The following is a 23,987-nucleotide window of genomic DNA, read 5'->3' on the forward strand; positions in this document are numbered from 1 at the left end:
GCATAATGGAGGATGGCAAAATGGAGGTCTGATATAGGGGTCAACACAGAAAAGGAAGGGTGTGGGAGAAAAAACACTATGATGTGGCCAGCGGTGTCCATGCCATAGTGCTTTTTTAGGTGGGTGGGACAAGCAATGACAGACAATGGAAAGAGAGATGCCAGGTAGTGGCAAGCAAAATGGATAAGAAATGGCTGGCAGGCACTAGTAGCTCAGACAATGGAGGGTAGGTGGGCCCAAGCAACATTAATGAGAGAGGAAGGGCAAGCAGGATGGACAAGATTAGGAAGGCAGGTGGGGGAAAGCAACACAGGTGAAGTAGGAATACAGATGGGGTAACAGTACATGAGGAAGCCAGCTGAAAAAGACCCACTTGTGATAAAAGTAGGGCCTAAAAAACTGATCAGTCGAAGGACACAAGTGATCCATCCTTGCTCCAGTGGAAGGACAAACACATAAAGAGAAAGGAAACCTATGGCAGCTGATCTAGAAGAACCGAGTGAATGAGAGTGACAATGAATACAACTATTAGTAAGTAATGGGTGGCCTCTAAGCCCAACAAAAGGTCTCAAAGCTGTTTAGTGTAGGGTGACTAGACGTCCCGGATTTCCCCAGCCAGTCCTGGTTTTTAGAGGACTGTCCCGGTGTCCCGACGCTGCTCTTAATTTTAAATAAATCTTCCGGTTTTTGGGACAAAGGTCAGATCATTAAATAAACGGCCCAGTTTTTGGGACAAAGGTCAGATCATCTAGTGAAGCATAAGTTAAAGCTATGCTCTCCTTTAACAGAGGCTTACAAAGTATGAAATAATTAAAGTAATTTATCTGTTACTGTCAGGCAACACAGTCCCCTGTCTGCTCCCAGCAGAGAGACGAGTGGGGAGCAGAGCGACGTGGTTGAGGGTGCAGGGTGGGAGGTCAAGCCATAGCTAATTTTATATATGTAGTCTTGTAAATGTGTGTGTGTATATATATGTGTTATAAAAGTGAGAGTAAAGGCTTTAGTCCTTCTTTTATGTCTGACCTGTTCTGGTTTTAGCTCCTCAAAATGTGGTCACCCTATCTAGGCGAGACCTAAAAATGTAAATTACTTAAATTGCTTCAGACTTTAGCAGTGCCTGTGGGAATGCGAGAATACATTGTAATTCTGTTTTACAGGATGAGTTTAACTTTGTCATACCAAAAAAACAGGGTGTGTACTTAAAACAGAGAAAAGTATCAAGAAGTCAGAGAGTCCTCTGAAAACCAGGACAGTCCGAGGAAATCCGACGTCAGGTCACCCTTAGTAAATCTGTCATGCGGGACATGATTTGCAGCCAGTGTGCCCTAGGTTCAAACTCTTGTCTGTGAACGCACATAGCCCCCCGTGCACATCGATGTATATCACACATGCAAATACCATGTCCACTGTCATACATGTATGTCATAGTGTGGCACAAAGAACAGTTTGTCTCCTAAATAAGCACTTTTCACAAATGTTCGTGCATTCGAAGCAAAAGAGTAAAATCATACTATCTCCTCGACTTTTTGGAGGTCTTCCTATATCTTTCCTCGGAGTGTCAGGGGAACCGTAGAAACGCAGCCACTTCCGGGTCGCATAGACAAACGGAAGCGGGAGAGTCTGGATAGTTAGAACACAAGAATTGTGCTGCAGTTTTGCTGGGACCTCAACCGTGGTCACATTCTCTCACTGAGAACAGGTGTGCTACAGCGGCCGAGCAGTGACCGAACGGTGCGTTCACTTTAGTCTGCACCACGTCTCTGCAGGACACGAGGAGCCATTCTCTTTCATGGTATGTTATGTCCATGACAAGGTCATGTTAGAAGAGAAATACTGGTGGAAAATCCACCAATGTCAGGAGAAATTTCTGCCATCAAATGCCCGCATATCAAAACTTCTTAATATGCCGGGGTGGGGCCGTCTGAGTGGGTATTTCCCATCATATTTGCTTTTTACTGAAAATGTTGAAAGCATTATCCTTAGCATTTGTGGAAAAGTTGCCACTCTAAATGTGACAGACTTTCAAGAAGTTAAGTTCACTACACATGATGGTGGATCGCTCAGTCTAAATTGAGCAGCTGATCCACAGCAATTTTGGTGAAGTTACCTCTGCACACAAGGTGGGAAGGCGGTGGTGCCAGACGCGTTTTGCTGGCAGTACATCCATCTAATTTTGAATGAGGCATACACACCGCTGGACAGTGCTTAGTTTGGAGAAAAAAAAATAAGTGACAGGGCTATCCAGGAGGCCACTGCAGCTCACACCACACATTGCCTCGGCCATGCTGCCAATCATAGTATCAACGCAACTACCAACCATCACACTCCTGCAAGGGTGGCAATTCAGACTATTCCGGGCCTCCAAGTTATACGAATGTCTTGGGTGGCAGGTAATAGTGAGTATTAATGTATTTTGAATTAAGAATTAACTGTTGTTGTGGTCATCTCTAAATTAGCCCGACATCACCACCTTGTGGCAGACCGTCACAGGCGCTGGTGTTGATAATTAAGTGCTGGTGCTGGGCACTGGAAACCATTGGCTCAAATTAAGCACTGCCGCTTGAGGTGCTGAGGTGAACCTGCTTGTTCCCAATTGAGTGTTCTTCTCCTCTCTTCGCTATAATAGGCCTTTAATGGTTGGATTTGTTGCACTTTTTATTAAAATGCTTCATAGATCAACAGTTGTGCTACACTGAGGGCAAGAGTGCGTGGCTCCAGTGTTAACTGTTCTATTTACAGAGTTTCTGTGGCACTTCCTTTAAAGTTGGGCTTGGGCAAAGTTTAATTTCTGTAATTTCAAATACTACATTTTCCAGGAAATTCCCAAAATGATGCCACCACTTGTCATAATTATGAGTCATTTGTGGTAAAAAAATTTACAGGGAACATGCACTGTAACAGCAGAACGCAAGCAGAAGTTTGTTTTGCGTGCTTTTGTTTTTGCCATTTATTTAGTGCAAAACGCATTCTCACTTCAAAAATTGACATAAGGATGTATTTATTGCACAAAATGAAGGATTCGAATGTTACTGAATGTCCTGTAACTTTGCAGACATTTTTCATAACTACATGAAAACAAAATGAATTTTGCAAACCCTAGCTTTAAACTTTTCTTTTTAGGAAAAGCCTTGCTGTATGCTCCAGAGTCTCGGGCTCGTTATTTGCTTCGGTGCTGGAGAGTTGCTCCTTCGGGCTGGGAGATTACAGGTTTTATGGGTGGAGAAGCAGGAAGGATGTGAGAGCCCTTCCAATGTGATGAGGGCCTTGGGCTTAGCCAGGCATCTAGAGGAAGGTTATTGCAGAGTTTAGAGCACTGGAAACAGAAGCCTCTGTCTTCTCAGCCTGTGCAACTGGAGTAAGAGACAGTGCATCTTTTTTAGGGGCCTCTGTGAGTTTTGGAGGAAGTGCTGTTTTTGCATAGGTGAAGGGTGGTTGATCGTGTCAAGGATCTGTGTATGAGGCCTGGAACATAGAATTAAATCCTAATTCTTATATGAAGTAGGAGAACTCATGGGTCCCTGGCCATGTTCATGTTTTTTCAGTACAGGCTTGCACAAGTCTGATCGCTGTGTTCTGGTCCCTTCACAGCTTCTAGATGCAGGTTGGACTTCTTCCAAGAGTCCTCTCATCGTGTGTCTTTGGAAGACACAAAAAAATATTTTCTCATCTGCTATGCTCACACATGTAAACATGGATGTCCTCTGTAGCCAGGTTTCTGGTTGGTGGGTTATGGAAATACCACAGCATCCAGTCAGACAGCCAGGTGCTCAATACCTGGTCCGACTGATGAACTATTCTGTTTTTTCATTTATTTTGCTTCTAATGATGATGATCTGTTCTTCAAAAAGAGACAACTTTTATAGACGAGCAGAGATTCAGCTGCACTGCCAATGTGAGTGTGTTTGCCTTCACAAAGGGTAGCACTAATGCACGGTGCTGCTCTTAGCATCCAGGGGTTCTTTTTGATTCCTGATTAGGTGTACCACTCTTGACAGTCTAGATGAGGAATATTTTAATTGTATGATCCAATGGTGGCAGTTGGTGCTTAGCATCTTCCCGTGGCCTTTGGTGATGCTTTTAGTGGTGGCGCGTAATACTCGTTCTTACCACTTATTTAAAAACTTTGCCTTGAAAGCATTACCTTCATTGTGCCAATGCCAGCATTTTATTTTACGTACTCCCTTATGCCAAGTATTGCATACAATATTCCAGTGGCATGATTTTGCCATTGATATGACCCATAGACAATGGGTGGCCCATATATAAAAATTACCACCAGTATTTAAGAACTTGCATTTCATCATTGTTTGCTTTCCCAAACCCAATCCTCAGCCTCAATCTACCATTACTGCTTTCTCTGGGGCAAAAGATTACATTCAGTGTGCCAGTACCAGCATTTTGCCACAGGTGTCCCCATATGTCAAGTACCGCTTCTAGTATTTCAGGGTCTGCATTTTGCCTTGGGAGCCCTTTCGTATGCCAAGAATTACCTCCAATGTCCCAGTGCCAGCATTTTGCCATGAGTGCCTCCATGCCAATGATTTCCTCCAGTCTGCAAGAATCAGCCTTCAACCTTTTTTGTCTCTCCAGCCCCATACCAGGCATTACTCAAAGTATGTCAGGGTCTGCATTTAGCCATGGGTGCCCTTTCTATCTTAGTCAGGGTGCCACTATAAGCAATGTATTCGATTGAGTATGCCATGGCAAGTGGCAGACACCAAATAACAAAAAACTCGAACTCACTTTCTCACTCTCACTCATACTCACTCCCTCTCACATTCACACCCTCTGCCTTCACTCACCCTAACTTACATTCTTTCACATACTCATTCTTACTCATATTCTTCTTCCCTCAATCTTACTCACACATTAAGGTGCCCATACTCACCGGTTCTCACACTCATTTACAAACACACTTACTCACACATCCTTTCACACTCACTGACTGTGGGCCCTGGAAAACTGCACCTGCTGCACCACTGATAACTAAAGCCCTGACTCTCTTTCATGCCCACTCGCAATCTTTGATCACTCCTTCTAATGCAGTGCACTCCTTCACTTACTCCCTGGCACTCACTCACAATTACTTCTACACTCTCTCAAACTCAGATTCTCACTTACTTTCACACTCAATGATACTCTCAAACACACTCATATGCACTCTTATTCACTCACTCACAAACACATTCACAGAAACATACACATACATGCACAGAGAAACAACAATTTTTCACTGACCTTGCTTCATTTGTTGGCAACTTAGGGGCTCCATGGCAGGAGCACAGAAGGAATCTGGAGCTGGACATTAGAACCAGCAAGCCATGGTTACCAATGAGGAGCCAGACAGAGCAGCAGGGGAAGGTTTGAAAAGGGGAAGACCCACCTCAATCCCTCTCCCTGCTCCTTGGAAGGACTGTAGGAACATCTTTATCAGAAGCTGGGACAGTGCTGGGGATCCTGCCCCTGCTGCACTGTGTGACTTCTCATTGGCCTCAAGGTTGCACTGACATGCACCCTGACAGAGACATTTAGCAGATATACTGTGCTGGCTGATAAATGTGCAATATATCTTCTAAATAAAATGGATGTGTGAGGCAATCATAGTTGATCTTCGATCCTCATATGAGACGTCTAGCCATCCACAGAGTTCAATGTTTTTTAACAAAATTCTGCAGTTAGGTCATGTCTCAGCCTCCCTCCTCCACCTGATATCAGCAAACTTTGGGAGTTTGTTTTTGAAAAACAAAAAAATGTTAACAGTTTAGTGGGTGGCCATCAAAACTGACGGTGGACATCCAGTTAACATTTTGTACTTTGAAGGAAATTGCATTGACAGAGCTTCCCTTAAAGATACATAGATTACTTCTGGGCCGGCAGACATCTCTAACTTTGATGATGCTAGTTCACAGGATGACGGAGATCATGTCCTCTACCACCATGATAGATAGATTATGGTCGGTCAAAATCAAAATCAGGCCCCTAATACTTACGTGGGTGTGAGCCACAAAGCAGCAGAGTTACTGTCCTTTCCTTTTCTGTCAACAGAGAAAAAAACGTAACCTTGTAACGAAAACTGAACAATCATTAGAGCCTTTTTTTGACATTTAACAAAGCCCTGATGGACTATAAGGGAACTGCATTTAGTTCAGGAGATACACCGTCAAACTGCAGGGAGACACCATCTGTCATTGGAGACCTCAGAGTATCTGTGCTCCTCAAGGACTAAGCCAAGTTCCTTTAAACCTTTTCATCACAAAAGATAGACATTTACTAATCAATGATCCTTATTGCTATAGGTTACCTGAAGAAAACTGGATATACCATATTATTGACCTAAGCATGTCCATCCCCAAAGTGTCTGTTTATTGGGAATCTTGTGTCTTAAAAACTAAGTCAGTATTGTGAAAACAAATGTTCAGGCCCTGTGCCTCAAGTTGTGGAACCTGATAGATTGATAGATTGAGTCAACATACATTGCCAGAAAAAGTACCAGATACCGGTTTGGAAGGACAGACAGTAGTCTACAAAATGTGTGTACTCCAGCAGTTGGAGGTACTTTGCAGGTTGGTGCGCTTTGTGGGATCCACAATCATTGGATAAGCCCACAGGCTTTCAGTTTACTCCATCCTGGCCTCAGCAAAGGCATAGTTAGTCTACCTCGCAGTTTGTCTGTATTCCTGTGTATACCTCACTCGAGCGCCATTTTTCCAGTTGTTTTTTTTAGGTGGCTCTAGAATGCATTCAGACAAATAACCTTTGAACCTTCCATTTTGGACTTCCATTTGGTAGTAAAGTCCTCATGGAGATTATTCTTTCTTTTTCTCTCAGGTCGTTGCCTTTAAAAATACATTTCTGGTGGCAATTACCTCTAACAGAATGTGGTGAATTGCAAGTGCCGTCTTCTAAACAGCCTTACGTCCTGTTGCTGCCTCACAAAAAGGGGTTGAAAGTACAATGTAAGCTTTTTTCCTTAGGTGATATATCTCTCATAAAATATTGGTTCCAGATTTTTTTCTTCTTCCTTATTTCCCGAAAAGACTGCAAAGGTTGCACAGATTAGCTGTGGGGAAACTCACAGAATTAATATGGAGTGGTCCAAGTAATACACGATGGACAAACAACTTTTTAAGGAGTATTTGGACCTGAAGAAAGGGAAGGCTGTGTCAAAACAGCATCTCTAGAAAGTCAGTTCTGTGCATTACATTATGTTACACGTTGGCAGAGATGGAGCTGCCTGCGAGTGGCAATGCTCTTTGAGAGAGGAGCAAAGTCTCATCTGGGTTTTTGTGAGTAATCCCATTTCTAGATGCCTCCTAAGCATTCACTTGGGTGTTAGTATGTACTTTTCTAAACATTACGGTTATGAATGTGGGAGTGGGTTACAGTTTCAGAGATCACACATTAACGAACTATTGATATAAAACATGATTATGATCCTCATGCCCACCTCCTGCATCATTGCTGCTTTGTGAGTATGAGGGGTCTCTGGGTGAATGTTTCCATTTAAAATAAAGTTATTCAAGATTGGTAAAACTCTTTCTGGTGGATATTTGAACTTGTCCCAAATCTCACCCCCTTTTCTGAGATAGGTAAAAATGTTGGTAGTGTTCTTTCTATTTGAATCACTTGGATTGTTTTGTGCTGTCGTTTGTGGTGTAGAAATGTGGATGGAACTGATAGCAACAGTTTGTATGGCATCTAGAAAGAGTCGTTACAATATTTTCAGTAATTGTGCTGACAATTCGGTGACTAATGTCGCTAGGGGGCAACTGGGTATCTGTGTATGGTACCAGTGAAAATGTTCTGGATCCATTCTGATGCCTAGAGACATTTCTAACATATTGAACATGTATCATTCAAGGGACATTACAAAAAGTAAGTGCATTTTTCTTTGTCACAGACATAATAATCGGTGTTGCAGATAATGTTAGAAATAAAATGAAATAATTAAATGGCCATTTGTGACCATAAGTTGATTGTAAAAGAGAATAAGAGTTGTTTTTGTTGCATTCAAGACTACTAAATTGCCGATGTGTCATGCATGCCTGGTATACTTTGCATGAGTTGAATAAATAAAGATTGACAATGTTACTAATTTTGCCTTCTAGAATGGTCCTAGTACAACAGATCTGGAGCTGTAGATTTTTGGGTGAAAACTCATACCTGATGAGGTTGTTCACTGTTGCGGTCTTTGTGGGGAATCTCATGCCTGTCATTTCACAGGTGAGTGGAAGACGGGGATTTGGTCATCTTAGTCCGTGAGTGATGCTACCTTTTACCACTGCGTCCCTTTCTAGTGAGAGCGGGTCGTAACTCTTAGGGTTTTGTTGGCATTCTTCTATACCAAAACATTAGTTTTTTCCTATTTGTTTTCCGTGGTAAACCAGTCCCAAGGAATGCATTAAGCTATCAAAGGTATGTGCAGCTGGTTATTAGGTGATCTGTAAAAGATGCATGATGCAGAGCTTGCACGGATGAAGCTAATCGGTACTTAAGATGGACTTTCTTCCTTATTTGTATCTGTGGCTCTACAAGTATTTCATCGGGTGGGCTATTAATGTTGAAAGACTCCATATCTATATCTCTATACAAACAAACATCCCACAGGATGGAGGGAGAAAGACTCCAATGGGTGCCTTCAAGCTTCATCCTTGCCTTAGCCAAGATATCCTCTAAATAGAATATTTACTTGGATGTTTTAGAAGCCCCACAATTACCATAAACCGTAATGCTAACTGAACCTCTTATGCTAATCCTGAGGCTGACTAGAATGTTAACTATTTTATTTAACAGTTTAACTTTTTCTTATTTCAACACATTTTAAAAACAATACTTTCTGTTTGAGCTCCACTCCGCTGGCGGGGCTAGCTGAGTTTTTGAATGAACTCTGTGCTCCAGGCGGAGCGTGGAGTGCTAAAAACTCCGTTAGCCCTGCCAGCGGAGTGGAGCTCCCTGCCCACCTATACTAATGCTCCAGTCTTGGGCTTGTTGGTTAGCAACCCAATGCATTTCCTGAACTCTACTCTTGGTTCACCTCAATTTAATATATTGGACTACATTTCTACTCAATAATATTTGCAAAACGCTGGAGTCAGAAAAAGTGGAAGGTCTTTACAAACGTACACCTCCATGTATATGAGATTTGGGACTATTACCAGAATTTCAAAAATGACTGGCCTATGTGAGTTCATTTCTCAGGCATGATCCTTACTTCCATGACTCTACAGTTATCTTTTGTTTTTACTATTTTCTTCACATGGAAGTATGTTTCCATGCACCCCTGTGGCCTTTTCTATGATTAACTACTCCACGGATGCCTGCCTCTTTTAGTAATAAGTTTAGAAGTGCAGGTAAGCGTGAGGGGAGGAAATTTCTAATATATTTGAAACCCCACAGCTGTGACTTTTATTGATGTTTACCGCATTTGTAAGGCTGTTCTCCTGCCACTCCCCGAGAATACACATGACCACTCACCTGGGCGGCACTTTCAGTTTTCGAAAACCTACATTGGTAATGGAATTTTCTTATATGTTAGTGGTTTCACTAATCATCTATACCGAGTATGCAGTTGTGATTTAGGATTGACTGTTGTTTACAAAGATGTTAATCTTTTACATGTAAGCCTGATATGCATGCAGAAAAAAGTTTGTAAATCTTGTCTATGAGTTCCTTAATGACGTGTTGTCATCATCCGACATCCCTGTTTAAAGGATAATGTTAAGGGCAGCATATGTTCTAAACCTGTACACTGTCAGAATCATGAGAACGTGTGTTCTCCAAGTCCTACTAAGAATTAGCTAAAATGTTCTTGCAGAGATTTTACTGAAAAATGTCACCAACATATATTTTCCTTGATTGTGATAAACAGGATATTACTCATACATCAAACAGTCTGGAAGAAGGTTCTGATGTGACAGCGTACTGGTGGGGCGAATGGACCAAGTGGACAGCCTGCACAAGGACATGTGGTGGAGGAGTCAAGTCACAAGAGAGACACTGCCTGAGGCAAAGGTAATATCCTTGAGAGTGCCAGGCTCATACCTTGTTCTGCACGCAGAACATTGCAAGCAGAGCTAATGTGCATCCTCCCTCTCTGCACCTCAACCTGACTTGCTCTGTGATCTCACAGATATTTCTTACACTCTGTACCTTGGTCAAACAGGCAATGGGCCTGGTTCACAAAGAATCAGGGTATGCAGAAAACTACAAACTGTTCTGGGATTTAGGTAGATTTCTGCAAGTCATGAAAGTTGGAAAATTCCACGTCTGTGCATGGAAATATTGGCAAAATATGAAGTTTCATGAGGTTGCTTGAACCAAAAGCGGATAGTGTAGACAAGTAGAACAACTGCTGGTTTTCTTTTATTATTTCATAGGGAATAACCGTCCCCTACACTGCTTTGAAATATAAGGTTGTTTGGATGTCCTTCACACCCAATTGGTATTGATTAGATTTTTTCTGCCACTAACATTAGGCACATATATGGGTCTTAAAACTATTGTAGAGGTTTGTGAATGTCCCTAGTATCAGAGCTTTTTGGGTGTTCATTTCAATTGTCTCCCCCCACCTCCCTGGAAACTCGCATGTCTCGTCAATGATATTAACCTATGACTGTGGAAAACTGCTGTACTTTCATATTTAACCCCGTTCTAAATTTGATATGCATGTTCTCAAAATCAGGATAATTGAATTTGCAGTTTCTGGAAATTTCCCGACCGGTCATCCTCTAACACATTAAGATATATCTGTCAATGTACGTCTTTTTTTATCATTTTGCAAAGGTTTTGTTTCAATTTATGTTCCTTCGGTAATGTTTAACATTTATTTTTCCATTGTTACTACTGGGGCTACTCTTGAAGCCAACAAAGATCCATCTTCTGTGCAACTGTGGTTGTTTTTTTAATCCAGAATTATGTCTGCACACCCTGTAATCGAAATCCAAGAACATTCCTACAACACCTGAGTACATTTATGCTTTTTTCTTCAATTTCAATGAATGTACTCTAAATGAGACAGTGATATTTCACTCCAGGTGCATGAAGCATAATTCCTGCCTTAAGGGGTTCTTTTTTCTCAATCATTACCTGCGTTCAGTGCTGTAGTAATGACCAGGATTTCACATCTGAACTCTGATTTCTTCTAAATGTCATGTGTCTGCTCCCTTGGTTGTTGTGTTATACGTGTGCCACTAGAGAGTCAGAAATCAGTATCTGGTCCTTGGGCTACTGGACTCTTCATAGAAACTCAAAGTTCCATGCTAGAAAAGAATCTGTATCTGAACCCTCAGCTCTTGAATACTGCATTTGGACACAGAGGGCATTTGTGATAAGGATTGAGCCTTTGACCCCTAGGCTCTTGGACTCTGCATGGACACATAGAGTGGCTTCATGATAAAGGTGCAGGATGTGGACATTGGGCTCTTGAGTCCTGGAGCTGTACATCGAGTAGCATCATGGTAAATATTCACTATCTCATGCTCACATACTGAATTTAGATTAAGGATTCTTCAACTGGTTTTCGAGCAATTACACTCTCAAGGGCAGACAGAAACCCTTCATAGAGAGAATTTTTTTTTACCCCCTGGGCTATTGCACTCTGCATATGCATTCACAATCCCTTGATGTAAAGAATTTGGCAGATGGCCTTTGGGTTCATGTTCTGCACATTCGCACTATGTATAGATTTTTTGTAAGCTATTGTTGATTGGATGCAGAAAACCTATACAAGGGCACAAACAACTGAATAGATGTAATGATTGGCTTACCATCTGTTTACTGGGCATTCACACTCTTCATGTGCAAACAAAGGTTATGAAAAGTGAGGAAAGTGGGGACTGACTTGACACCTGGCCTCGGGGTCCCAAACTCTGCCTAACATACTGAAATTCTGCATAGTAAACATTTTCACATCGATTCTTCAAATCTTACAGCACCAATGCAAGTGTCACCCTTCTTGTGCAGTTCATCTAACAATCACCAGCTTTCTGTACAAAGGAAATCAGTCATCACTCTGTGGTTACATAAGCCATCTATGTAACATTTCTGTGGAGCCAGTATGTTTGGCCCTATGGCAATTGTGCATAGTTTCATATTGCAGGTGGTTTGTGTAGATACATTTCTGGCTGTCTCTGAAACTTGACTGTGCACGTCTTGTATAAACAGGAAATTTCTGATCATAGAAAAAGGGCATTTCATAGGCCTCTGGACTATGACTGTTGAACACTACATGCATAGATGACTTTTCTTTACAGTCCAACATGTTTTCCAGTCTTCATCAAGCAAGAACATCTAAACTATAACTTTCATGCTATGCATTGTGCAGCTACTAAGATCTTACCACCAGTCCTGAGAAATTAATACATCAATAGTACATACAACAGGATGTGATTTGCCCTCTCGCTTGTAGTTTTTATCTTAGAGCATCCTTTGATCCCTTGTTGTCATGTACACCTTAACAGTCTGGTACCAAAGATAACCTCTATTTTACCTTTTCAGAAGGAAATCCATAAGTGGCCTTGGTAATAAAACCTGCACAGGGACCTCAAAAAGATATCAACTCTGCAAAGTACAGGTAAGAAACAGCTTTTTGTCATTAACCATATTTTTTGAAGGAGTTGTGTGTCCTCATTTAAGCAAGACCACCAAGTTGTTTGGTGCTACACAGGTTTGAAAGAAGATGGTGTCGTACTTTGGGAGGCTCAATAGCCTCCTTGGCTACATACCACTCCTCTCATACCAGACTTGCTATCAGTGCATCACTTTTTTACAAAAATCTTTAAAGCAGTTCTTCTCTGGTTGGAACTGATATGTGCTGGGTGCTCTCAAATGTAATTTTCATTGTCATTGATTTCTATGGGATATATATATCAGGTAAAGCACCCCTTGACGTACATTATAAGGATACTGCAAGTCACAGAGGAGTTCCATAACCATATAGACGGATGAGGCTGAATTCTGAGTTCCTTTATAAGGTTATGAAATTCCGAGGTGACTTGCAATAACCATATAATGTACACAAAGGGGTACTTTATCCCGTAAAACATGGTCACACCATCGCCTTTCCCACCAGCTACTTAAATCCATGGTGCGTAGCTCTTTCAGATGAAAGAGAGAGCAATATTTGCAAACATGAAGAATGAAAATAAAAACTCTAGTGCAAAATAAACACATCAAAAACCTGTTAGATATTTGTTTCAAAGAGATAATAGAAGCAGTTCAGTAAAAGTCAGTTTTTAAAATTAAAATAAAAGCTGCTGTAGCTCGGAATGTGTAGAAACATGCAAACAGATTCTAGCTTTTCTCTATCTATGTAATGAGTGCACAAAAGAAACATGTTCGCTTTGTCATTGTAAGCTAAAAAATATAGCAAAAGAAAGAAAAGCAGCTTCTGTTTTCTTTGCTTTAAACAACTGCTTCAGTTATGCACCTTTTAGCCCAGCTGCTGGTCTGGCAGCAGTCATTGTGATGTCAGATCTCACCTGTAATAGCGTATAATAGTCGAGTTTATGTGTCTTTTCTTTATAATCGGCAACTGGGTGCATCACACTTCCCTGATTATAAAGAAATTAGAGACAGGCATGTATACAGGCATTATGGAATCAATTGTATTATATAAAAATCCTTCCAAGTTGCAGAGCTACATAACCGTGGTATAATATATTTAATATTATGTGTGGTACATCTGAAGGTATTCTGTTTTCTCCTCAAACAAGTTAAATTAAGCTCAATTAAATCACATTTTAATTGTAATGGGGGTACAAGTCAATAAAAATATATCAACAACATTTTGTCTCGGGAAAAAAATTGTTAAGTTCAACCTGTGTATTGATAGGTGGAAACAGACACACTTTAGCATGACTATTAGGCGAGGAAGAGAGGTGGTAATGAAATAGCAACATCTTGTATAGCAGCGCAGTGACCTGATGGAGAATTCTTTGGTGGACCATCTATGTGGTGTATCCATCTGTTTACAAAGGAGGATAATTCAAGAAGATTGCAATATGTCTCCTTCCTTTTCGCTTATTCACACTTTGTGGAGTGGAGAAGTATTGTATGGATAACGAGCTGAGGTTATATTCATCTCCGAAACCTGATAAGATTTTGTAAAATGTACATGTACTGGGAAGTGAGTTCAGAAAAACAAAGAACATTTCTGTGTGTTTTACTGAAGCTTAAGAACAACTTTTATCCATACAAAAGCCACTGGCAATTCTTGGATTCCTTAGGGCTCATCTCAAATGCATCATGATTTTCACAATGATATAGTGCTTTTCTAGATATGAAATCCCCTCTTCTACATCAATATTATATCGATTACACTGGATGCATTTGTTAAGTCCAACTACTAAACTGTGACTCATTGGTTAGGCCTACTGTAGCACACACATTAATTTTTTATTTTCTCTCAAACCGCCGTATGCCACAATACTGACAACAAAAATATTGTGATACAACAATATTGACTTTCAGTACACGTTTAATGTGGAAAAATCTTAGCAACATACATTTATACAACAAAAACATACTGAAAACATCAGTATTGAACACTAGAGTATAGTGTAAAAAAATATTGATTTCCAAATATTAAATAAAGGCAACGTATATATGTTAGACTAAAATATCATCAAACCAATTCTCAAAAAAATATATATCATATACAGGAATGCATAGATAAATATTTCACTGTAGTATTTGAAATAACAACCTGAGCACAAACATTAATTTTAAAGGAATTGACTTCCAACAATGTACACATCCTAAAAAAATAAAATCAGTTGCTTAACCATTGACGTTCAAAGTTTCAGCTTGAACTAAAAAAAATCAGCAATTGAGGGGTATATGTAGAAACCCCCACAAATAATGAAAACCTAGGCCAATCCTGGCTGAGCAGACAGAAGAACCTTAGCCTGCATGAGAGAAACACCAAATAATTAAAGTGGACTAAGTGTAAATTCATTTTATTTAACCAAGTAAAATATATGCATACCATACCATCTACTAACAAGCTTAAAACATTCAAATACATATATATCTAAATAACAAAATTGAAGCCTGTTTTGATGCTGAGAAATGTTGAGACGGTGAGAGGCTTCCACAACTGTGAGTGTGATAAGGTGAGGACTGGGATGCGAGGCTGGTACAAGGCAGCTCGCTTTGAAGCTGCATTGTGCGGCTTTGTACCTAAGGGACCCAGTGAATTACGGAAAAGCACGATATTTGGTGTGTCACAGGGTGACCAATTGCTCCTGTTCCCACTCTCTGATATCCATTCATTGCCTCCGTTCCTTGCCACTCAGTCAGCCCTCAACCTTAACGCTGCCAGAGCTAGAACAAATAATGTATTTAAGTATGTCCTGAGTAGCAAAATACAACGTTCTCCAAAATTCACGATAGACACACTCCAATAAAATGCACACATTCCAAATATCACCACAACTATAATATGTGAAGCCCAAAAATATCCAAACATAAGAAATGTGATGGGAGGAATCTTTCCAATTTGTCTAACCACTGGCAATCGCTCAGGGTAGCATTTCAACCCATTGTTATTTTGCCATCCATGCCACCGCAGAGTAGACCCAGCCACATGCAAATCATTTTTGCTTCTGATATAATAGGAACAGTCCAGGTAGACTGGCCCACACATGTCCTCGCTGAACCAGGATACAAGCAACCCAAGACTGGTTTTGCCCTGATTAGGGATCGTCAGTCGGGTTCAGTTTGGTTCCAATACCACTGTGAGCAGTATGCTCACCGATGCTTCATATGCTTATGTATGACCAGCGCTACTGAATGCACATCCGTGTATGTAAGTACTGTCTCATATGCCGGGTGCAGCCCAATGGGTAGCTTCTGGTGTGCAAGCATAGCCTTGTGTATTCCATTGAGCTCCTGGTGTTGAAATTTAGACTGATATGTTCAGTTCAGAACCACATGATTGGTTTAAGGCCTCCATGCTCAGGACTACCATTTGCACTGGCTTGTCAGTTCCTGTTCCAGATGCCCAGGTATAATTTCTCATATTCATGTGCCCTGGCACAGCCCATAGCTAAGTCAGGAGCTAGGATGGTTGAGCTGGGCAACGACTGTGGGAGTGCATGAGGAGCATGATGTTGAATAAGGACCTGTTTAGCCGCCTGAGAGGTGAAGACCTTCCCGAGAATCATTGCTGCTCTCCTGCCTCTCACTCCAGTAGGGTAGTTGGAAGACAAGGAGCACAACTGTACCCAAATGGCAGTAGATCTTAACATTCTCTCCCCGGCCACGGCTTTAGTGTCAGTGGCACTGGAGAAAGACTGAACTGAGGGTGTCTGCCCTGCCGCTTCCTTAGCAGTCTTTTCCTTCCTCATCTTTGTCCTGTTGACACACTGGAAGGAGGGAAAGATTCCACCATTCCACCACAAGCCCAGCTACACCCTCCTATTTGCCTATCAGTTCTTTGGGAGGGGAAATTGGTGGGAAATCTAGGAAATCAGCAGGAATTTTAGATACACCAATTGTGCTTTTGTTCTTTGAGATGTATCTGCAGTCTCTAGACTGAGACAGATGATACTAGCCTTGCTAGTCTAAGTTGACGCCAAGCTAGGGCTGTCAAATTCTACCCCCAGTGCCCTTTGATGGGCATTTCTGAATACTACAGCCCTCGTGATACAAAAGCCATTACTGAACCATTGTGAGTGGTAAATAATATACAAGGAAGCTTTACAGGCTACCCCTCTGTTTTTTAGCAACCTAGAACTCATTGTGTGTTATTTTTTCTCCTCCAGGAATGCCCGGCTAATGGGTGGAGTTTTCGAGAGGAACAGTGTTCATCATTTAATTCCCATGTGTACAACAGAAAAACATATCAGTGGAAACCTTTATATCCTGGTAAGCATGTAACCCCTTACTTTGGTTACATAACCAATGGCTTTGTAACAACCCCATCTTCGTAAACCTTGATTTAACACTCCATTAAAATTCTGTTTTTTTGAGAAAGCCAATTGTGTAAATTCTTATTTTGCACTACACTATGGTATGCAGCTTATTCCAATGTTGAGGCCATTAAGGATGATGTATGAATATGTATTAAAGTGATACTTGGTTTAATTCAAACCAGTTGATAAAACAGGCAATCTGGTAATATCAGAGTCCGTCCCGCCAATTACGGGGCTAGTTTAGCTGATTACAATGTAGGAATTTAATAGCACAATAGCACCTGTCCAGCTGATTGCCCAACCTGGTCAACCCAGCTAATAGCAGCTTTTGCCACGTAAAGAACAGTCTGTACACCTAATAGCAGGGTCTGTCCTGCTAATTGCAGGATCTGTCCAGAACACAACCAACCTGTCCAGCTAATAGCAGGGTCTGCCCTACTCATACTAGCAGGGTATGTTCAGCTGATCTGTTTAGAACACAGCACGGCCAGTCCAGAGTACAACTAAGTCCGTCCAGCTATTTGTACGGTTAGTCCAACTCATGGCAAAGTCTGTCCAGAAAATAACAGGGCCAGTCCAGAAAATAACTGTATGTATCTAACCAATACCAAAGGCTGGCAAGAAAATGGCAGAATCAGTGTAGTGAATAGCATATTCTGCCATCTAATTGCAGGATCTAGCCAGGACTCAACATAGTCAGTCCAGAACACAAGAGGGGTAGTCTAGCTAACTGGCAGGGCGGCCTAGCTATTGGCAAAGTTGGGCCAGAAAAAAGCAGTGGCAGTACAGATCATCACTGGGTTTCACCAACAAATAGCAAGGGTTGTCCCGAAAATAAATGTCACTCCAGCCAACAACAAGGTTTATCCTGCTACCTCACCAACTTCATTCCTTTTTGCAAGTGCGTCAACAGGTCAGTCTTTAAATGTATGTTCCTCAATGCAGCTTGTTTGTGTATATAGTTCCTTATTGATGACATAACAAAAACTGCTTCAATTTAATTCCATTACATAGGGACATACGACTTCCCTAAGCATTTCCGAACATGACAAGGCTTCTTTATCCGGTGGACAAATCCCTATACATATGTATTTACTATAATCATTATAAACATTTGTTTAATCAGTGTGAAGCATCCTCACCCAACAACACAACCTAGAGAGCTGAACTACCCGTGGTTGAATAGTGATGGGTGAATGTTTTGCTTGTAGAGATTGTTAAAGTGCAAGTCACTTCCCCGTTCTGGTGCTTGCTTGATTATTTTAAGCAATTTGGAGGCGTAAGTGCAAATATATTCTGAAATGAAATGATTGATTTAGAAATACAACATTGTTGTACTTCTACTGCCCGTCATAAGGGATGAGATATTTAAGGCTGGGAGGGTGAAGTAGGGATTTACTCTGCTGGTACTAAGGGTGTGTGACGTGCTATTTAAAGATACTGGCGTAGAGATGTATTCTGCTCAGTGTACAATATATAGTTATAGGATTCTGGATTAAAGGTTTTCAGTGCTGATGAAGGTAGTGGAGTATCATACTGCGGGGGAATAGAAATTCCATCTGCCGGTAATAAGGGTCTGTGAGATATATGGAAATATATCAGGGGTAGAGGCTATCCTCGAGTGATATGGTCATCATTGCTAAAGGAAATGGTACTTGTCATAGAAATTTGGCAGAATCAAGGTTTGTATTCCTAGTGGTGAAGATGTTATATTTGAGAGTGGAAGGATGCGAAGAGTGAAGGGAAAGGAAAGCATGCCCTGAATGTCTACCGAAAACCAGAACTCCTTTTACATCAGCTTTCATCACACAGCCATTAGGAGAATGTACTCCATTATTACACACTGCTCCTTTCCTTACCACATTATGCTCAGAGTTTGCCCCTATAATATTTGATATGTTTATAGTGTATTAGTTGCTCTTTTCCTTTTAACTTTCTTCGCTGAGCAGTTGGTCCTCCTGCTTACTCAGCCGTCTCCTCAGCATGTACAATCCTGTGGTCCTTTCTGTGGCATCTATTAGCTTATCGTTCATGTTGTTGAGCTTTTTCTGGTCTGTAGCACTTCCGGGTCTGGTACCCAATGCTGTTATTCATGATGCAGTATTATGTACAGAGGAGAATCGTAACATGTTTCACGTATTTTTGGGCTGTCCTCCAGTCAGACGATTGGTTGCAAGCATGTGTCAAACTCATTGATATTTGTTTTATTTCATTTCCGTTCGATACACTTTACATCTTCCTGGGCGGTCCCTCTCCAATATAGAACAATTCTGTTATGATGGGAACATTTTATTCATATGTTTATAGCAATTGCATTGCAAATTATCACACGAATGCTCAGGAAAGTACCTTCATTAGATGGTGGAATATTCTCTGTCATCAGATTCGATTGTGCCAGTGTTAATTCTACAGAGCAACAAATCAGACGAGATTTGTTAGGGTTGCTCTTTTCTACCTTTCTATCTAGATGACAGAACAACCCTCCTGAGGTACACGTATTGCCCCCCCCCATGATTATTTTAGTTCAGCATTTATTGATCATCACAAAGATACATTGATAACCTCTATCTTCTTCCCCATTAGAATAGACAATTCTTAACTATCTCTCCCTTTTCCTCTTTCCCCCACTTTTATCTTCTTTCAATAGCAACAAATATAAAATGCTATGTTCTACAACTGTATAGCTCATTCCTGACCTTTATTAATGATATAAGATATTTTTGTTAATATCCACAAACCTTTTCTAGGTTGCAACTGTATTTAATAATCAATTCACTCATGTGAATTTCTTTTCTCTTTTGTTTTCCTCATACTGTGGTTCACTCTGTAATTCTTTAATAGGATTTTACAAACGTAAGAAAAAATATGCAGCATTATTGTCTGATTTAAATATTTGATAACACACATATGACCCTTTGCAGTGGAATGCCACCAAGAATAACGAAGTTTTGGTGTCCCCCTTTTGACTAGATGACTATGTGCATATCTCCAGTAAGCCTTGTGACCTCCACTGCACCACTGTGGATGGCCAGCGACAGCTAATGGTCCAGGCCCGCGATGGGACATCTTGCAAGTACAGCGACTACCGCGGCATTTGCGTGTCTGGAAAATGTGAGGTTGTTGAAACACTACAGTACAAACTTTGGCAGTAGCATCTAAATATTTCAGATGAAGCATCACTTGTCGGCATACCAACAATGTGTTTTCCCATGTCTTTATTTTTCTCTCCTCAGCCAATTGGATGTGACGGGATTTTATTCTCGACCCATACACTAGATAAGTGTGGTGTTTGCCAGGGTGATGGCAGTAGCTGCATTCACGTGACAGGCAACTACAGGAAGGGGGCTGCACATCTTGGTAAGACTTTAAATTCCTGGCTTAAAGGAAACATTGAGTATGTAGTGTGCCAAGGGAGATCAAACCATTCCTTTTGTCTGTAGCGTGTTAGGGTCATTTTAGCGTTTTTGCTTAATTGACGCATTGTACTGGTAATTTCATAATAACATGTCATGACTTTGAGAAACACATATATATATATGTGTGTGTATGTATATACCTATATGCCGTCTCTCACGCCTGGGTGCTTCTCCTCAAAGGCACCCCAGATCATAGAAAGGAGCCCCGGCCACTTACCTCTTGCAAAAGAGAAGTTTATTACATCCAGCAACAACACTGCACATTTTTTTCTTTAAAAAGTTTACTGCAAATATTACAGTGATATTATCAATTATGTTATCAAAGATTTCATAAGTGCCGTAATTTGTGGGGTAGTTAGAAGCTCATTTGGAGGGCGCGAGCTATAGCTATCTTAAGGCATGATTTATAGTCTATAAGGGTCTGAGTGGGTGTTTGAGTGGTAGAAAGATTAACAAGAGAAAATGAGAGAGAGTGAAAGAGAGTGAGAGGGAGAGAGATAGAGAATGTTTTAGGCTTTGTTGAATGAAATACTTGGAATGAGATATTTTCAGACAGTATGAAAAGAAAAATACTTGTGTCAAGAAGAGTGAGATAACCTTTTTATATGTACATTAAATATTTGAAGTTGAAAATAAATAGGAGTAGAGAAATGACCATAGACACGTCTAGACTCAAACCCACAACTTCTGAGACCTTTACCACTAGGCCACAAGCAACTCCTTTCTTTCCACTGTCCAGATATAGGCCATCATTTTGACTTTGGTGGTCTTTTTCCAAGACTGCCAAAGCCGCGGGCGCCAGAAGACCATCAGTGATGGCGGGCTTCCGCCACCATATCACGAGTACTGAAGGATTTCTGACACATATTGGGTAGAAATCCTCCAGTAGTCATGCTGGTGGTCGGAGGTGCATGGGCAGTTCCACCACCAGCCCCGCCCTGCCAAAAGGACTCCACCAGCCATGTTACTAGCAGTAATACGCCCTGGTGATGTCTTGATGGTGGGGCACTGCCGGCGGTGGAATCACCTGTTCCCATTCCCTGCCGAACAGCATCCTCGCCAAACAAGGTAAGTCGATGGTCCAACAGGGGAAGGGGGTGGGAGGGTATGGGGGTTGTGTGTGTGTGGGTGTTTTCTGCGTGTGTGCATGTATGCGTGTATGCGTGGGTGTGTGCATGTGTGCATGGGTGTGTGTTTGTGTGTGTGTATGCGTGTGTGTATGCGTGTGTATATGGGTGTGTGCATGCATGTGTGTATGGGTGTGTGAATGTATGTGTGAATGAATGGTTTAATGGTTGTGTGAATGTATGTGCAAATGCGTGGTTGAATGCATGTATGAATGTTGAAGTGAGTGCGTGTATGAAGGTTGAAGTGAATGCATGTGTGAATGTTGAAGTGAGTGCGTGTGTGAATGTTGAAGTGAGTGCGTTTATGAAGGTTGAAGTGAATGCGTGTGTGAATGTTGAAGTGAGTGAGTGTGTGAATGTTGAAGTGAGTGCGTTTATGAATGTTGAAGTGAGTGTGTGTATGAATGTTGAAGTGAGTGAGTGTATGGATGCTTGTGAGTGTATGCATGTATGAATGCTTGTGAGTGAATGCGTGTATGTCAGTGTTGGTGAATGAGCGTGTGCGCGGTGAATGTGGGTGTCTGTGTGCATTTGTGTGTATGCAAGGTGGGGGGGTGCTATACTAGAAGGGGGTGGGGGGCACTGTACTAGAAGGGGTGGGGAGGGGGGTGCTGTTCTGGTAGAGGGGAGGGGGGTTCTTGTAGGGAGGGGAAGTTGGGGGTATTGGGCTTGCAGCGTGGTGGGGGAGTTGTCTGCCTGTGACAGGAAAGAGATTTCCTGTCACTGGTAGCCTTTCTGCTAGGGTTTTCATGGCGGTGCTACCGCCACAGAAATTCTGGTGGAAAGCCGGCTCCAAATACCGCCGGCAGTCTTTACTGGATGCTGATCTCCGGCCCGGCAGATCCAACTGCCCTGGTGGTACAGACGGGGATGTGGCAGGTTGGCAGAGGCCAATGTAGCAGTCTTCGCCACAGGCCCATCATAATGAGGGCCATAATGATGGCAGTCAAGGCATAGATTCTGAATGAAAAAGGATGTAAATGTTCCATCACTAGGCATGTTTAGCATTCAAAACACATGTAAATAAACAACACCCTGCCATGAGCTACCAGGATTTGAACCTTCAACCCAGTGAATAACTGTCCAAGAGCTTTACCAGTAGGCTAGAACTGTGTTGCTGTGCATGAAAACATTTGCTGTTGTCACACTTTCAAGTCATTGTTTGGAGAGAACATTGCAATACCAATCTTTCTCTCTCTCTCTTCAATCCCATTAAGCGATGGAAGTGAGAGAGAGTGATGGGCCTACAGGGGGAGCCTCAAGGCCACCGCGGTCCTATCTGACTCCTGTCTTCTGCAGGAGCCGGCATTGCTCCTGCAATCATGGAGCTGCTTTTAATAGCAGCTCCCTACTTGCGTGAGCAATGTTTTCATCTGTCTTCCCTGCACGCATATTTAGATGCAGGGAAGACAGATGAAAACTCAACTTTCTGATAGCAAGAGCTGTTTGACAGTTCCCTCGCAGCGCTCCCACCAAGCAAAAGCAAATAGCTACATCCTGGGGATGGGCATCCTGGGCCATAGCAGAAGTCGGCCCTGGGGAATGGCATTCCCCAGGGCCATATATGGCTACATGAGAGGGCCTGCGCGGCACCCCTCCAATGTAAAGCAGCCCTGGTGGAGAGAGTGGTCCCCAGCTCTAAAACAGACCCCTTTACTTTTTTATAACAGCCCTGGGGAGGTGGTTGTCCTCGCACTATATTCGTTTTGTGCCCCAGGGAAGTGGCAGTCCCCAGGGCTGAGGGGGGGAATGGACTGGCCCCCGCACCACATTAGTTTACTGCCCCAGGGAGGTGGTGGTCCTTGGGGCTGCTGGGGGACCATGTGGCTCCCCTGTATCTTAATTGTGCCCTGAGGAAGTGGTAGTCCCTGGAGCTGTGGGGGGACAGGCCTCCGCTCCCCCCCACATATATAATAAATGCCCCTGGGACCTGGCCTACCCGGGGGCTCCAGAGAAAACAAGTGCAAGAGCCTGCACTTGTTTGTTTTCGGGGGGTGGGGGGCTTATCACTGGATTTGCAGCAAATTGCTGTAAAAATTAAAGTAAATGCTTTTTAGCTCTGGGGGTTCCCTCTTGGACCCCAGGACCAGCGCTAAGGGGTCAGGGTGCTCAACCCTGGCCCTTTTTTTTTTTTTGCTTTTTTTTCTGGCGCTCAGCTATGCCAACACTTCCTGGTTTGAAGCGTTGGCAGACAATCAGAGCTGTTCATTTGCCACGCATGAGCTCTTAATCTTCGCAAAGTCGTCAGGCCAGAAATATACAAATGTATTTTCCCTTTAATATCTCCAAAACTATTGGACAGATTTGCACCAAATAAATGAGAGCATAATCTGTGTATCAAAAGCTAGTTTTCTGTCAAATTTGGTGTAATTCTATTCAGTGGTTCAGGCTGTAGTCAGGTTCAAAGGGCCTATGGGAATTAACATGGGAAACACAACTTTTTTTTACCCCCCCCTTTTTTCTCAGCCCCCGCTTGACGGAATCACTCCCAAACTTTTTGTGTGCAACAAGAATCACAGGTGCACTTT

The 23,987-nt window shown here is 42.0% G+C and overlaps 1 protein-coding gene across 1 annotated transcript in view; it reads left to right on the top strand.

Moving 5' to 3' along the window:
* The window catches only part of ADAMTSL2 (ADAMTS like 2), a 181,415-nt gene that overhangs the window by 44,478 nt on the left and 112,950 nt on the right, over positions 1 to 23,987 (top strand). Inside the window, exons 2-7 of the mRNA XM_069241556.1 lie at positions 8,109 to 8,223; positions 9,869 to 10,011; positions 12,496 to 12,571; positions 16,767 to 16,869; positions 19,887 to 20,032; positions 20,150 to 20,273. Coding sequence (XP_069097657.1) covers positions 8,110 to 8,223; positions 9,869 to 10,011; positions 12,496 to 12,571; positions 16,767 to 16,869; positions 19,887 to 20,032; positions 20,150 to 20,273 — 706 coding nt within the window. The 5' untranslated portion in view covers position 8,109. The remainder of the gene's footprint in view (positions 1 to 8,108; positions 8,224 to 9,868; positions 10,012 to 12,495; positions 12,572 to 16,766; positions 16,870 to 19,886; positions 20,033 to 20,149; positions 20,274 to 23,987) is intronic.

The sequence above is a fragment of the Pleurodeles waltl genome, chromosome 6 (assembly GCF_031143425.1).
Source record: "Pleurodeles waltl isolate 20211129_DDA chromosome 6, aPleWal1.hap1.20221129, whole genome shotgun sequence".
NCBI lineage: Eukaryota > Metazoa > Chordata > Amphibia > Caudata > Salamandridae > Pleurodeles > Pleurodeles waltl.